This window comes from Myxine glutinosa, chromosome 12 (assembly GCF_964187855.1).
Source record: "Myxine glutinosa chromosome 12, kmMyxGlut1.1, whole genome shotgun sequence".
In the NCBI taxonomy this organism is placed as follows: Eukaryota; Metazoa; Chordata; class Myxini; order Myxiniformes; family Myxinidae; genus Myxine; species Myxine glutinosa.
The window spans coordinates 7,132,775-7,148,687 of NC_136272.1; the positions used below are offsets into that span (position 1 = coordinate 7,132,775).

At 41.8% G+C, this 15,913-nt stretch overlaps 1 protein-coding gene across 4 annotated transcripts in view; it reads left to right on the forward strand.

Moving 5' to 3' along the window:
• The window catches only part of LOC137415054 (sentrin-specific protease 1), a 149,617-nt gene that overhangs the window by 78,061 nt on the left and 55,643 nt on the right, over positions 1 to 15,913 (forward strand). For all 4 annotated transcript variants that reach the window (XM_078766414.1, XM_078766415.1, XM_068100612.2 and 1 more), the window contains 5 exons: positions 481 to 547; positions 815 to 887; positions 6,920 to 7,054; positions 7,810 to 8,016; positions 13,303 to 13,385. In XM_078766414.1, coding sequence (XP_078622540.1) covers positions 481 to 547; positions 815 to 887; positions 6,920 to 7,054; positions 7,810 to 8,016; positions 13,303 to 13,385 — 565 coding nt within the window. The remainder of the gene's footprint in view (positions 1 to 480; positions 548 to 814; positions 888 to 6,919; positions 7,055 to 7,809; positions 8,017 to 13,302; positions 13,386 to 15,913) is intronic.

Consider the following 15,913-nt stretch of genomic DNA (forward strand, 5'->3'; position numbering starts at 1 on the left):
AACCAACGGGAGTGGGCCCGAGGAAACAGCGATGGAGCCGAGCAGGTGAAGCCCGGAGCAGCAGAGCAGAGCCGGGACCGCGCAGAGGAAGACTCAATGGCCATAAATCCGCCACGACCACCAGGAAAGCAAGACACGGACAATGGTCCAGTCAGAGAAGCGGCGAGCAAACGACGCCAGCGTCCTCTCACGACCGGACCGGAAAACGGAAGTGATTGATAACTTCCTGTTGAGGACCAAGTGTGAGGATGTTTTCAGATGCACTTTTTGAACACTTAATTATAAAATAAGAGAAAGAAGAGGCACTTGTTACCATTGCCTAGCAACCAGTTCCAGTGTCAATAGAACATATGTGCATGTGTTCAGTAGTAGGTGGGTGGGGGTTGAAGAGGCCGTAAAGAAAAAGGTAGAGAAGGGATGTTTTGATAAAAAGAAATGGGAATGATATGTTTCTTTGTTTAACCAGTTTTTTTTTTTCAGGTATGAATTCATTTTGGGACGTGCATTTAGTTGAGGACGTGTTATCCGCACCAACAAGTATCGAGATGTAAGTGCTGTCGTCATCAATTAATTCCAGATAGATGGCTTTTAACAAGTGCTTCACCATTATTATTTCACCATACAGTACATACAGCACATCATAAAACGGAAATCACTTGACATTGCTTTAACCATTGTAACGATAAGGAGACAGGACGGGTAAGTCTCACGCTTGCTTGATAAAACGATTGCTAAGTCCACTTGAACCCACACTCGTGAACGAATGTGATGAACTTTGTTCACCCAATGTAATGCTTGTGTGTTATTACATTAGATGCGATCTTACCGACGAAGGGTGGCAAGCAGCAGCTGACGAGGATCAAATGGTGCCATGTTCGCTATCGAGTGTGAGTACCCTTCGTCCAAATGAAGTATTTGTGATTGATTTGTCGGCTTGCAAATTATGATCGATATTCATAAACATCGCCACCACTTGGTAGATAAATTGGTTACTTGGTTACATCGGTTGTCTCATCTGTTCGATTTTTTTCATGGTAAAGAGATCCAAATGCACACACTAGTTTCACAATTGTGGTAACTGTAAATATGGAGTACACCACATGTTTGTGGAGCATTGCTTATCGATTAATTAAGCACTTATTTATTTCCTTTCTCTTCTGGGCATTGTCAGGCACCTTCTGAGCTTGGAAGCTGATATTTGGACATGACAATGACCAAGTGATTTGGCTATAAAGGCTGTTTTTGATATATAATATTGATTAATCAATTAATCGGTTATTTCTTTAATTTTTCGATTAATACAACAGGCATTTCAAAGGCCATTTTCCCTGCAAGAGTGGGGGTTAGCCTTGCGGTCCCCATGACAATCTTCTCCATTTTGCCCTATTTTCTGCATCTCTCCTTGTTAACCCCCTTGCCCGCATTTCTTCTTCCACCATCTTTAGCCAAGTCTTTCTCGGTCTTCCCCGTCCTCTACTTCCTTCTACATTCATTTCCGTCACTCTTCTCAACCAGTCACTTTCATCCTTCCTCAACACATGACCAAACCATCTCAACCTGTTTCTCTTCACAGCATCAATCACAGGCTCTATTCCCATCATCTTTCGCAATTCATCATTTGTCTTCCTCTCTCAACGATACTCCACACATCCACCGAACCATTCACATTTTTTTGTTTTTTGTATACTGAATCGAGACTCGTGAAAGAGCTAACATTTATTTCACAAACAAATCAACCAGACAAACAAAATATATAAAAAGAGGGAGTGGAAGACAAGATGGGGAGAGAAGGGGAAGCACACAAACATAACATTTGAGAGCAGGGAGATGTGTGGGAGGGAGAGGGCTTGGGGGGAGGAGCCGTGGGAAGAGGGGGGGGGGGGGGTGGGAGAAGTATAAAACACAAGGACACCAAGGACTTCCCGGACAGAAGTTGGTATTTCAAAAAAGTGGATTTGGGGTGAAATTAGCGGGGGTAGAAAAGATCAAGGTTTTGGATGGGGGAAGATAAGAGATTGTGGTGAACAGCTGTTTTCAAGACCTGGAGGGAGGAATGGGATTGAAGAGAGTGAGGGAGTTTGTTCCAGAGGTGGGAGAAAAGAGGAATGAAGGAGTGAAGGTGAGCAGAGAGTCTTGATTTTGGCAGTTTAACCATAAGAGGGTTGCAGGCAGATCTTGTGCGACCTGTAGGAATATTTGGGGGACAGAGCCCAGAGAGAGTTGGGGGGGGGGGCAAGGCCAGAGGGGAGTCGGGAGAAGACGGAAAGACCACCAACCTGCCTGCGGTGAGTGAGTGAAAGGCCCTTGGAGTTAGCTTCATCGCGGGAGATTCCAATGATTCTGAACGCTTTTGTTTCAACAGCGTGAAGACGAGCTATGTGTGAGGCAGGAGCACCAGCCCAGAGGGGAGAGCAGTATTCCATTGAGCTGTGGATGAAAGCCTTGTATGTGGTGAGGAGCTCAGGTGTGCCAAGGAAGGACTTCGCACGACGGAGGATGCCCAGTCGGCGACTGGCTTTGGAGGCCAGATTTGAAATGTGGTTTTCCCAGGAAAGATTGCAGGATTGCAGGATTGCATATAGTGAGACCCAAAAGCTTGAGTGACAGAACTTCTTGGAGAGGTTTATTCAGAAAGTGGATGGGAGGGTTGTCCAGTCGGTCTTTTCGGAGAGACATCGTAAGGGTGTGAGATTTGTCAGGATTGAAAGACATGTTCCACTTGTTTGCCCAGTCTGTGATTTTGTCCAGGTCTGCAGAGAGTGAGGAGGCTGCAGACTGCCGATCTGAGGGATGAGGAATGGAGCAGCAGAGAGTGGAGTCATCAGCAAAGAGATAGAGAGGATTTTCAAGAGAGTCAGAGAGATCATTGATGAAGACCAGAAAAAGCACAGGGCCCAGAACACTGCCTTGGGGAACTCCAGCCTGAACAGGAGAGGAGATGAGAGAAACCCATTCAGGGCCACACGTTGACTACGACTAGAGAGGAAGTCCGCCCGCCATGTGTGGAGATTTCCATGGATACCAAAGGAGGAGCGTTTGGTGAGCAGAGCGGGGTGCCACTCCACCCTTTCCAGCCTTCGTTGCTGCTCTACGTTCATTACCCACGTCTCGCTCCCATAAATCGTAACACTTCTCACACATGCAGCATACACCTTTCCCTTCAGCTTCAACGACACTCCCCTCCTCGTCAGCACGCCACTCAGTTCCCGAAACTTCGTCCATGCACATCTCACTCCAGAAACCGTTGCCGAGTCTGATCCACCTTCTCCATTCAGCATGTCTCCTAAGTAACAAAATGTTTTCACACCTTCCAGCTTCACGCCCTCTCCAGGATCCAACTCAACATTTCCTCCATCTGCAGCTCCCTCTGTGCACACCTTACACTTGAATGTAGCTGCCACACTGGTTAATGACCCTCTCAAACCGCTACATTTTTGATGAACCCACTCAGCGCACATTGTACATTGAATGGAATTCACTCCGACACCCTTCCTGCACACAGCACACGGCCACTTCCCAGTTCTTTCCACCTCACCACATGCTTTACCACTTGCCATCACCTTCGTTTTTCCAATATTCACCTTCAGACCTTTTGTCTCCATACATTCCTTCCACTTGTTCATCTTCTCCTTCAGTCCATCCATACTTTCTGCAATCAACACCAGATCATCTGCATACAACAACTCCCATGGTAAACCCTCCTTTACGTTCCAAGCCAGCACCTCCATCACAGCTACAAATAGTAGTGGACTTAGTACCGACCCCTGATGCACTCCCACCTTCACTTGAAACTCACCACTGTTCCCGTCCTTCGTCCTTACAGCTGTGCATGCTCTTTTGTACATTCACATTGCCATCACTACTCTGATCAACTATTCCTCCACTCCTAACTTCCTCAATGCCCATGTCACTACTTCATGTGGAACCCTATCGAATGCTTTCTCCAGATCAACAAACCCAAGAAACAACTTCTTCCTCTTCTCCATGTACTTCTCCTGCAACTGCCTCACAATAAAAAGCGCGTCTGTCGTTCCTCTTCCTGGCATAAATCCAAACTGCATTTTGTCGATCTTCACTTTCTTCCTTATCCTCCTCCTCCAACACCCTTTCCAATACCTCATTCCATGCTCCAATAACTTTATCGCTCGATACGAGCCACAGTCCAGAGGGTCACCTTTCCTCTTGTGTAGAGGGACGAGGGTACTCAGTTCCCAAGCCACTGGAATGCGGCCTTCTTTCACCACCAGATTGCAGATCTCTGTCATTCTCTTCACACCCCAATTTGCCTCTGCCTTAAACATATCTCCCACAACTCCCGTCGGCCCTCCCGCTTTTCTACTCTTCATTGCTTTTATCGCTTCCTCGACTTCCTTCTCAGTTATCTTCTCTGCCGGTCCTAAATCTGGGTTACTCTCTATGTTGCCATCCCATTCATTCTCTGCAATGAACAGTATTTCCATACATCTCTTCCATCTTCCTTTAATTCCATCTGGGTCCACAATGATTTGTCCCACTTCATCCTTCAAGCAACTCACCCCCATCACATCACACCTCTTTCGCTATCTGCTTTGCAATCCTGAATACCGCTCTCTGACCCTCTTCCGAATCCAAGCGTTCTCCGAACATTTTCCTACATGCCTCCTGCGCCTTTGCTACCTCTTTCTTTGCAGCCTTCTTGGCTGCCTTTTAACTTTCATGCTCTGCCTTTTCTGCCCCCATATCTTTCGCCTTCTGCCACTCCTTGAATTTCTTCCTCTTCTCGTCAATCTTCTTTCCAACTTCATCATCCCACCACCATGTTTCTGAGTGCCTCGTTGGTCCTTTTGTCCATCCACATACCTCAACAACGGCTCCCAACAGACTATCTTTCATTGACATCCAACCACATCATCCTCTACCATACTCCCTCACTGTCACCTTTTTCAACCTCCACACCTTCATTCTCGGTTGGTACTTCACCCACCGAGCTCTCCTTTAATGATCTCGATGAATGACTATTTTTTTAAGTTTTTTAAGTTACAGATTCGGAGGAAACGGTGGTGGTTTAGGTATTCTATTAGCCAATTGATTAAAAATTTAATTATTTTAGCATTATTATTTATTTATTTTCATTATTAATCACTTAATTATTTTCTTTCTCATCTGGGTAATATCTCAGGCACCTTTTGAGCTAGAAGCTAATATTTGGACATGACAATGACCAAGTGATTTGGCTATAAAGGCTATTTTTGATTTATTGATTAATCAATTAATCGATTAATTTTTTAATTATTCAATTAATTTTTTTTTTTTAATTACAGATTTGGATGAAACGGTGGTGGTTTAGGTATGCTATCAGCCAATTGATTAAGAAATTAATTATTTTACCATTATTTATTTATTTTAATTGCGCAATTAATCAATTATTGCGCACCTTTCCCTCCCAATACGGTCTCGATGTGCTGCAAGGTGGCACCGCCGATTCATAAACCACCACCAAAGCACCGAGCTGCTATCATTGTAGTGTCAGCAGGGATGGAACTAAATGAAGAAATTAAATATCGAATAACCTTTACGTTTGCCAATTTTAAAATAAAAAGTGGACATCTGTTCCATGTGGGTCGCACGGATTCCACTGCAAAGGCTTTTGCAGTCGTCGTCCTGCAAGTTGGAAAATGTTTTCTGCACATGAGTACATAAATGAGTACTGCACATAATGTCACAATTCATGGGCAGGCCAGATCAATGCCTGAAAACTGTAGTTGCATCTGTTTTTTCAGCTTTGTAATTTATCAGGCATGTTATTAAATATCTAGTTTTAAATCTAAATTCAAAATTGTTTTCTAGGGCTTTTTCAGCATATATATATATATATATATATATATATATATATATATATATATATATATATATATATATATATATATATATATATATATCAATACCCCGTTTTACGCCATTTCGACCTACGTCAAATCCGACTTTACGCCACTCTTCTAGACTAAATTTCAGTTCAGCGAACGTCATGTGCGACTTTACGTCACTCCTACATCATAATAGGAGGACGTGAAAAAAATTAATTTTTCCTTAAAAATATATTTAAAATAAATAAAATAGTACATAAAAATTAACAATAAAAGAAGCTAAAAAACAATTAAAAATACAATAAAAAGCACATTAAAATGTAAAAAAAATGTACGTACAGTATACGTACGCGTAGCTGCTGGTTCTCATTCAAAACAAAGGCGACGCCATATGCATTTTGTCCTGTGCTGCGGTTGCGTGCTTGTTTTTTTTGTGATTTCGCTGTTATTTTTGTGATTATTCCTTTACTGTGTCTGTGTTAGCCATGGGTCCTAAGAGGGATAGTGCTAGTGTTTCCAAGTGTAATGTGGTACGATGGAAGATAAGTTAAATCTGATTAAAAGGTATGAAAAAGGTGAAAAAGTGTCGGTGATAGCGCATGCCTTAGGGCTGCCACGGTCGACGGTATCGACCATCATTCATGATAGGGAACATATTCTCGCATACATCACTGAAAAAGCGCCGTCGGTGAAGACGGTGTTTGTCTTCATTTTAAGGCATTTTTAAGGCATTACGCCCGGTTTACGTCAAAAAACGAGTTACGTCACGGCTTATGGAACCAATTAATGACGTAGGCCGGGGTATTGCTATATATATATATATATATATATATATATATATATATATATATATATATATATATATATATATATATATATATATTTGTTTGTTTGTTTGTTTGTTTATATCATATTGTCGTGTGTTTTTGGACATGTTCATGTGATCCAAAATTGGGAATGTTGTCGCCCTCATCAACGAATGTTGTCGCCTCGTCAACCATCACGATTAAAGTTGCTCAAATTTATTTGCTGTGTTGTAATTTTTGGGGCACACCTACCATCGTGTACCTGAACAGAAAGAAATGAAGCGGAAGGTGTCACAGGTGGTTAAGTTTGGCCATCCTGACGAGGTTATTTCTGAAAACTTCAAACACTCCATCACACGTGGAGATCTGCAAAAAGTTGCCCTCAACATGTGGCTCAATGACAAGGTAGACATGAAGATTGTAATTTAAACTTTTCTAGATTGGCCTGTTTATTGAAACATCAGAGAACGTTGAATTGATGTGAATTATCGTGTACTGTTGTGCATTTAGTGGTGGTCCTATTCTCGCAAAACATTTACGAGATGCTCATCAGATCTCACGCGATTAAATATAGAATTTCAGAATGTCTTTACTTCCGCCACCAAAGGTGAATGGAGGTTATGTTTTCATCCATCTGTCTGTCTGTCTTTGTTTTTCTGTGAGAAGGATGTCTCAAAAAGTTGGGGATGGAGTCGAACGAAATTTGGTTGACAGGTTGGGTGTGTGACAAAGACGAAATTATTTGATTTTGGTGAAGATCTGGATGCTATAATTTTTTTAATTTATTAACAGATTCTTCACCATTGAGAGATGGGGATAAAAGCAATACATAGCATGACATTTCAAAAAGTTGTGGATGGTTTATGAGAAACTTGGTGGGTGAGTTGGACAGTCGTCAAGAAACAACGATTCAATTTTGGTTCAGGTCCGAATCCAGATCCGGCGTATCAGTGGGATACAATACGTAAACTGTTCAGCCTGGCGGATGTATGCGCTCTACCCAGTGTTGAAAAAGTAAACCGTGCAATTGTAAAGTGCTTGTCAAGTTTCGAAAAAACCGTTTTCTTTGGGTTTTATTTTCTATTTCATATCGTGTTGAAATAGCTCGGTGTGAAAATTTATTTTTTGGAATTTTCTGTCATGCGTGTGGTTTATCGCAGGTTATTAATGTATATCTGCATATGCTCAGTCAGCGAAGTAAGGAACGACCCAGCCTGCCCAGAGTCTGTGCGTTCAGCTCTTTCTTCTTCAACCAGCTGCGTGCATGTGGTTACCGTTCTGTGCGCCGGTGGAACAACCATGTGGATATCTTTGATCATGACCTGGTCTTGGTGCCAATTAACCTGAAGAATCACTGGATTCTAGCAGTAAGTTTTGCCGGGACGAGGCAACCTTTCACTCTTGAGCTGCTATCATTTTCTGAAACGGGAAAGTGTGAGTACACCTTTGATCGATGCTCTGCCCTTCAGTCTAAACTCTTTTCTTAAAACCTTTCATTGAACAATAGTTTGAGGATAGATGATAATCACCGGTTAAAGTATAACATAAATGCAGAGCTCCATTTGAAAATCTATTTTCAGGCTTCCGCAGCCGAAGGCCGGAGGCATTGTTTTCGGGCTGTCCGTCCATCCAATATCGTTTTTGTTATCATGATAACTTGTGAATCATTGAAGGGATTTCATCCAAACCTAGCACAGGTATAGGCTGTAATACAAAGATGAACTGATTAGATTTTGTGTGTAACTGGTCATGTGCTCTTTGAAAGTCATCTTGCAGACCATAACTGGTTAGAAACATCTGATGTTGGCTCTCTTCTACTTATCTCCTTTCTCTCTCACACGCATGAGATCATGTGATCATTTTTTTTTCATTTTCTCATGTGATCTTTAATTCAGTTATTTCCCTGAAATAACCTCATAGAGTGGATCCCGGTGTCCTGCTGCTTCCATACGTACGTTCGTTAACATTTGACTAAAACATCTTCTCACAAATGACCCAACCGATTATGGACCGAATTTGGTACGATGCATCAGGACAGCAAGGTCTCATGGGTCTGTGCTCCCATCTCGATGCACCCTCTATAAAGGGAGTAAATTTTTCGTGAATTCTAAGGGCACGAGAATTCCATCTCATGCACTTGGCTACTTTGCGGATCAGCTATCTGCAGTTTTCACTGACATTTTTAATCTGTCACTAAAACAGTACCATTCCACTGTTTCAAAAAATTTGTCATCACAACAATATCGAAACGGTCTACGGCTTCATGCCTAAACGATTACCGGCCAGTAACACTAAGATCGGTCATAATGAAATGTTTAGAACGTTTGATATTGTCTCACATCAGGTCTGTCATTCCTGTAACTCTAGACCCGTTTTTCAGTTTGCCTATCGGTCAAACCGTTCTGTTGATGACGCTGTCTCACTAGCCCTCCTATTGGTCAAACCGTTCTGTTGATGACGCTGTCTCACTAGCCCTCCTATTGGTCAAACCGTTCTGTTGATGACGCTGTCTCACTAGCCCTCCTATTGGTCAAACCGTTCTGTTGATGACGCTGTCTCACTAGCCCTCCTATTGGTCAAACTGTTCTGTTGATGACGCTGTCTCACTAGCCCTCCTATTGGTCAAACCGTTCTGTTGATGACGCTGTCTCACTAGCCCTCCTATTGGTCAAACCGTTCTGATGATGACGCTGTCTCACTAGCCCTCCACACCGTTTTACAACACCTGGATAAGCGTAATACCTATGCCAGGATGCGTTTTGTCAGCTACAGTTCTGTTTTTAATACCATTATTCCCTCTAAATTATTTGTGAAACTTTGACATATTGGACTGTTATTACCTCTGCCACCAAAAGTGGATGGAGGTTATGTTTTCACCCCTGTCTGTTTGTTTGCCTGTCCGTTTGTGAACAAGATATCTCAAAAAGTTGTGGACGGATTCAGACGAAATTTGGCAGAGATGTGGCGTATTTCACATGGACGAAATTTGGCAAAGATGTGGCGTATTTCACATGGACGAAATTATTAGATTTTTGTGAAGATCCGGATTCGGATATGAGAATTACTTGATATTTTAAGGGATTCTTCACCATTGAGTGATATGGCGAACCAGGCGGAGGTATGCTTTCTACTGAGTGCCGTTCTAGTTTTATTTGCAACTGAATTTTAGACTTTTTAAGTGACAGGCCACAGGTGGTGAAAATTGGCAGCCGTAAATCCTCATCGCTTGTTTTGAACACACGGGCTCCTCAAGGATGTGTTTTAAGTCCTCTGCTGTATTAACTTTTTACAGCTAGCTAATCTAATCAGCTAAAAATCAGCTAATTTTACAGCTAATCTATATGATTGTGTTGAGTGGAGAAAACGACTTCCTGGTAAAGTTTGCGGATGAGACTACCTTATTGGCCTGATCATGAATGACGTTGAATCGGCGTACAGAGATGAGGTTCAGGAATTGAGAGAGTGGTGTTCAGCTAATAATCTTGAACTGAATGTTAGTAAAACTAAGGAAGTAATTGTCGATTTTAGGAAGTCTTGTGTTACACATTCTCCAATCAGCATTACTGAATGTTAGAAAAAATAAGGTTATTGTCGATTTTAGGAAGTCTTGTGTTACACATGCCCCTATCAGTATTACTGAATGCAAGTAAAACTAAGGAAGTTATCGTGGATTTTAGGAAGTCTTGTGTTACACATACCCCTACAGTCGTGACGAAAAATATTGGCACCCTTGCACTTTTTTCAAATAACTCACAATTTTCTCCAAAAAATAAGTTGAAATTGACAAAAGTATTTGGTCGCCACAATTCTTTATTTCACTGTTAATATTACAGAACCGTTGTATTTGATTCAGAACTTAATATATCCTTTTAAATCAGAAAATAAAAAGAAATGGCATTGACAAAATTATTGACACCCAAGACTTAATATTTTGTAGCACAGACTTTGGACAAAATAACTGCAGTCAAGCGCTTCCTATAGCCATGAATGAGCTTCCTACACCTCTCTACAAGCAGTTTGTCCCACTCTTTTTGTGCAAACTGCTCCAGTTCTCCCAGATTTGAAGGATGCCTTCTCCCAACTGCTGTTTTCAGATCTCCCCACAGGTGTTCAATGGGATTTAGATCTGGACTCATTGCTGGCCACTTCAGAACAGTTCAGAGTTTTGTCTTGTACCATTCCTGGGTGCTTTTTGAAGTGTGTTTGGGGTCATTGTCCTGCTGCAAGACCCATGACCTTCGGCGGAGACCCAGCTTTCTCTCGCTGGGTTGAACATTGCGCTCCAAAATGTCTTGGTAATCTCCTGATTTAATGATTCCATGCACACATTCAAGGTACCCAGTGCAGCACAGCAACCCCAAAACATCACTGAACCTCCTCCATGTTTGACTGTAGGGAAGGTGTTCTTTTCTTTGAAGGCTTCATTTTGTTTTCTGTAAACATAGAGATGATGTGCTTTACAAAAAAGCTCTAATTTGGTCTCATCTGTCCACAGGAAATTCTCCCAGAAGGATTTTGGCTTGTTTAGGTGTGTTTTGGTAAACTACAGTCGGGCTTTCTTACGTCTCTCTCTCAGCAGTGGGGTCCTCCTGGCTCTCCTACCATAGAACCCCTTTTCATTGAGTTGGCGACGGATGGTGCGAGTTGAAACTGGCGTACCTTGTGTCTGAATGACAGCTTGGATCTGTTTGGCAGTTGATTGAGGTGCTTTCTCCACCATTTGAACAATCCTTCGCTGCCATCTTCGATCAAGTTTTCTCTTGCGGCCACATCCAGGGAGGTTTGCTACAGTGCCATTGGCCTTAAACTTCCTGATAACATTGCGTACGGTGGACACAGGAACATCAAGGTCTCTGGAGATGGACTTGTAACCTTGAGATTGTCCAAGCTTGGCTACAATCTTGTGTCTGATCTCCTCAGACAATTCTCTGGTTTTCTTTATTTTCTCCATGCTCATTGCGGTACACACAGTGACACAAAACAGCAGAATGACTCCTTTTCTCCATTCAAACTGGTTGAATGAGTGATTTTGATTTTGCAGCCAACTGCAACTCCCTATTGGTGAGTTCAATTCCAAAGTAAAGGAGAATCACCTTCTTGAAATCTAATTATTTCTAACAACTTGTAAAAGGTGCCAATAATATTGTCCGGGCCATTTTAGGATTTCTGTGTGGAATAAGCTAAGATTTAGTAATTTTTTCAGCTTTTTTTGTTTTGTTCCACTGCAAACAAAAGTAATACATTTGTGGATACCAAAATATTTTTTAATTTGAACAATTTTCTGCAAGAAATGGTGCATTATTTGAAAAAAGAGCAAGGGTGCCAATATTTTTGGCCACGACTATCAGCATTGATGGTCAAAATATTGAGACTGTGAGTTCTTTGAAATTCCTGGCCATTCACATTTCATATGATATGTCCTGGACTTTGTGAATACTGGAAGTATCGCTGAAAAGGCCCAGCAGCACTTGTACTCCCTTAGAAGACTGAAAAAATTTGGTATGCACTGTGATGTTTTGGTGAAGTTTTACCACAGTGTTATTGAAAGTGTTTGAATGGGATCGATTCTTGTTTGGTTCGACAACATCACTGCACACGACCTCAAGTTGTTGGAAAAAGGTGTTCTTGCTGCACAGAGGATCATTGGTATTGACCTACGTCTACTCAGTTATCTACATGCCCAGATATTTTGCGAAAGCCTCAAATATTTTTAGAGATTCTATTCATCCTGTGTTTAACATGTTCGAACCACTACGTTCTGGCTGTCGGTACCACAGTATAAAAACATCCACCAACCGTTTCAGGAATACCTTTTATCCTAGTGTGGCCTGACCTTTAAACCATGAATCTTGATTTTTATGTGTTTGTTTTTTTTTGGTCAAATTAAACTTTTATTTGAGAGCAGTCGTATTCAAAGAATTCCAGCGTCGTTCTGTGATATTGCCCCAAATATTGGTATTTCCTTCAAAAGTCTCCTCAGAAACCGCAAGACAGACCCAGACCAATCTCGCCACAAGGTATCGGGACCATGCCCTAACCCAACCCTAAGTTGTGCTCCTCATGATTGTATCTCCCCCGGCAAAAGGGGCTACGGGCCCCTCCTTGATTGAATCCCTTATTTTCACTGAAACATCTCCGCAATCTCCTGAGCGATTATGGACCAAATTTGGTACAATGCATCAGGACAGTAATCTTGAGCAAATCTGCAAGGAAGAATGGGAGAAACTCCCCAACTCCAGATGTGTAAAGCTGATACAAACCCAAGAAGACAAAGCTGTAATCGCTGCCAAAGGCACTTCTACGAAGTATTCACTCAAGGGATTGAATGCTTGTGTAAACTAGCTATTTCTGTATTTTTTTTTTTTTTAATTGTAAAAATTTCGAAAAACCTGTTTTTCCTTTGTCATTATGGCATATTTTGTGTAGATGAAGGACAAAAAAAAATTAAATTTAATCTTTTAAATTCAGGCTGCAACACAACAAAATATGAAAAAGTCAAGGGGTGTGAATACTTTCTGAAGGCACTGTATATGTATATTAATTTTTTCCATTGTTTAAAATGAAAGATCATTGCTTGATTAAGATTTTGCTTTGTCAAGGCCCAGTGAAATGCCATGTATGTACAATGAGACTAATGGCCTGTCCTATTCCAGATACTCAACATGGAGCACTGCTGTATTGAGGTTTACGACTCGATAATGACTCGCGATAATAAACATGTCTGCCAGATCCTATTGTGAGTAACGGTACCCAACACAAAGTAATTAAAAGTTATCGTGTAGTGATGAATGCAGTCGATTTGTTCAGTTTGAGTGTAAGGCTGATTTTATTAATATTTGAGAAACTCTCATGAGCAACTGTGGTGACAATATTTTGGCAACGGTGAAAGAAAAGAGCCATTTTGCAGTTCCAGCTTGTGATAGAAAGACCAAGTCATTTCCTCTTGCAAACCTGAAAAGCTGAAAAGCCAGAGTCTGCTCCTATACTAAATAAATTGGGAATGACGAAAGTTACTTTTGTAAAGGTGACATGCCAGGTCTAAAAGATCAAGCAGCTGTTGCTGATAAACTGGTTGATATGAGGAAACAAAAGGCACAGAGTATAAAACGAGAGAAGCACAAGTGGTGATTGATCCATACAGGTATCAAATTTCATCATTTGGCAAGTCGGGCTTTATGGACTCTTATCCAAGACGGCATTCATAAAATAACTGCCAGTCAGATTCCACTCGTCTGAGCTGACCAGACAGCTCAATATGAGGTTCACATTAAAAGCCCAAGGCACATGGAAGATGTTGATATGACATTGCAGGTGGATAGCCAACTTCTCCATAACCAGAAGTATATGAACCCTCAAATTATCTATTTTCCTTTTGATGACTGAATAAAACAATTAAGACCATCTCATGCAGGCCCATGAGAGAGTAACACGCATGCCAAAACTGTGTTGAATTGAGGCAATTTTCCATTGGATGTTGATTTGTCAAATCACAAGATAGAGTGACTTGTAGCAATTGCCAGGCCACAAGTGACCAGTTATCGCAATGGTAGAATAATCTCAACTGGTTACCGGTACGAGGTACTCCGAGCATGCTGAACGTTAGTTTTTAACCTGCCTTGTTGAAACTTGTCAAATCTGAGCTTTCCGTACCGGATATGTCCTGCCCATCTGTTATCATTTCTTCTATGTTTTGTTAATCGTGTTTTTAACCCATTCCCATGTCTTATCCGTAACTTGTTGGGGTGTATTATTAAATTTGTATTCAGGTGTCTGGACTACCTCCCAAATCATGCCTCATTGACTCAGGTCAGCCACGGACCTCAGGTTTCCTTTTACCCTGTGTTTTCTTATCATACTTTCAACTTTCAATATTATTTCCCACTCTTCTTTGAAATTCGAGTAAATAAACTTTTTTTTTCGCTTATTTCCCTTCTTCACTCATTCTTTATTCCTTTCATTCCCACACCTCATAATTGAACTACTTCAATTAGTTTGCTTCTCTCTTGAAAAGCTTTTGATGACATTTTAGGAATGATTCTTTTTTTGTATTTCTCAGCCAGGAACATTCGCAGACCGAGCGAATCACAAATTGTTTTTCTTTATCTCTGTCTTCCTCTTCTTCTTCACATTTATTTTCCCAAAACAGTCGGTGAAGCAAATGCTCGGTCTGTGGGCCTTCCCTCCCAACTTATGCCATGACTTTCCTCCGTGCTTTCAATAACCCTTCATTTCATTTCCATCGTCATGTCTTCACTCCGTTGGAAAGGTGCAGGTTAAACGGGAGGAAAAATATATTCAGTCAGAGGGTAGTTGAAGACCGCAGCAGTCTTCCCTGGAATGTTGGAGACCCTCAATCTATTGTAGTCTCAAAATGGGGTCTTGAAAAAGGTTTGGTGGGATGAGTGTTTCAACTTGCACTGACCGTCAGCCTCGAGCACTCTTAAACTGGAACACCAATTTAACCAGGTACCATCCATATTGCAGATCAGAAGATCCACAGGACTATCGTTGGATGAAGGAGTTGTTCTTTCACTTCAGCTACTTTGACTGTTTTAGGTGTGGTACTCCACCATCCTGTTGTGCCACCACAGTGGGCAGGTCGCATGGCCCTGGCCCCTCCCTAGAGCCACACACCCTAATGCTTTTAAGGATCTGGGGCACACGAAAACAAAATTGAAAATGGTTAAAGGAATTTTGACCAAAGAATTCAAACCAAGTCAGCCCCTCCAAATTTTTTTATGTCTGGGGCATGCAGCACTCGGAGGCTCCCTGGCACCTCCAGGGCAACACATCCCTAAAACTCTTAAGGATCTGAGACGAAATGAAATGAAAACACTGGCACCACCAGGGCAGCGCATCCCTAAAACTCTTAAGGATCTGGGACGAAATGAAATTAAAACATAATGGTGAAATAAATTTTAACCAAACTTAAAATCATAAACCAGTCCCATCGAATCACAAAAATAAATTGGGACTATGCAGTTCCCAGAGGGCAACCGTCTACCAGACGCCTTGGGCAACATAATGAGCACTGCTTAAAGGCACGGAACGCTCTCGTGGTACTCTCCACCACCTTGACCATGATCAACTGGAGGTCTCCATGTGTAAGGCCTAGGTTACGGAGAATGGATGCCAATTGCAGCGCCCAAACCCCGCGCCAGCTTAGTGTGACGGTTGATACGTGAGGTCGGACGAGAGTGCGGAACTTGCCACCCACCCACTGATGAACATTGGGAACATCGTAATAGCGCCCCTTCTAGACAT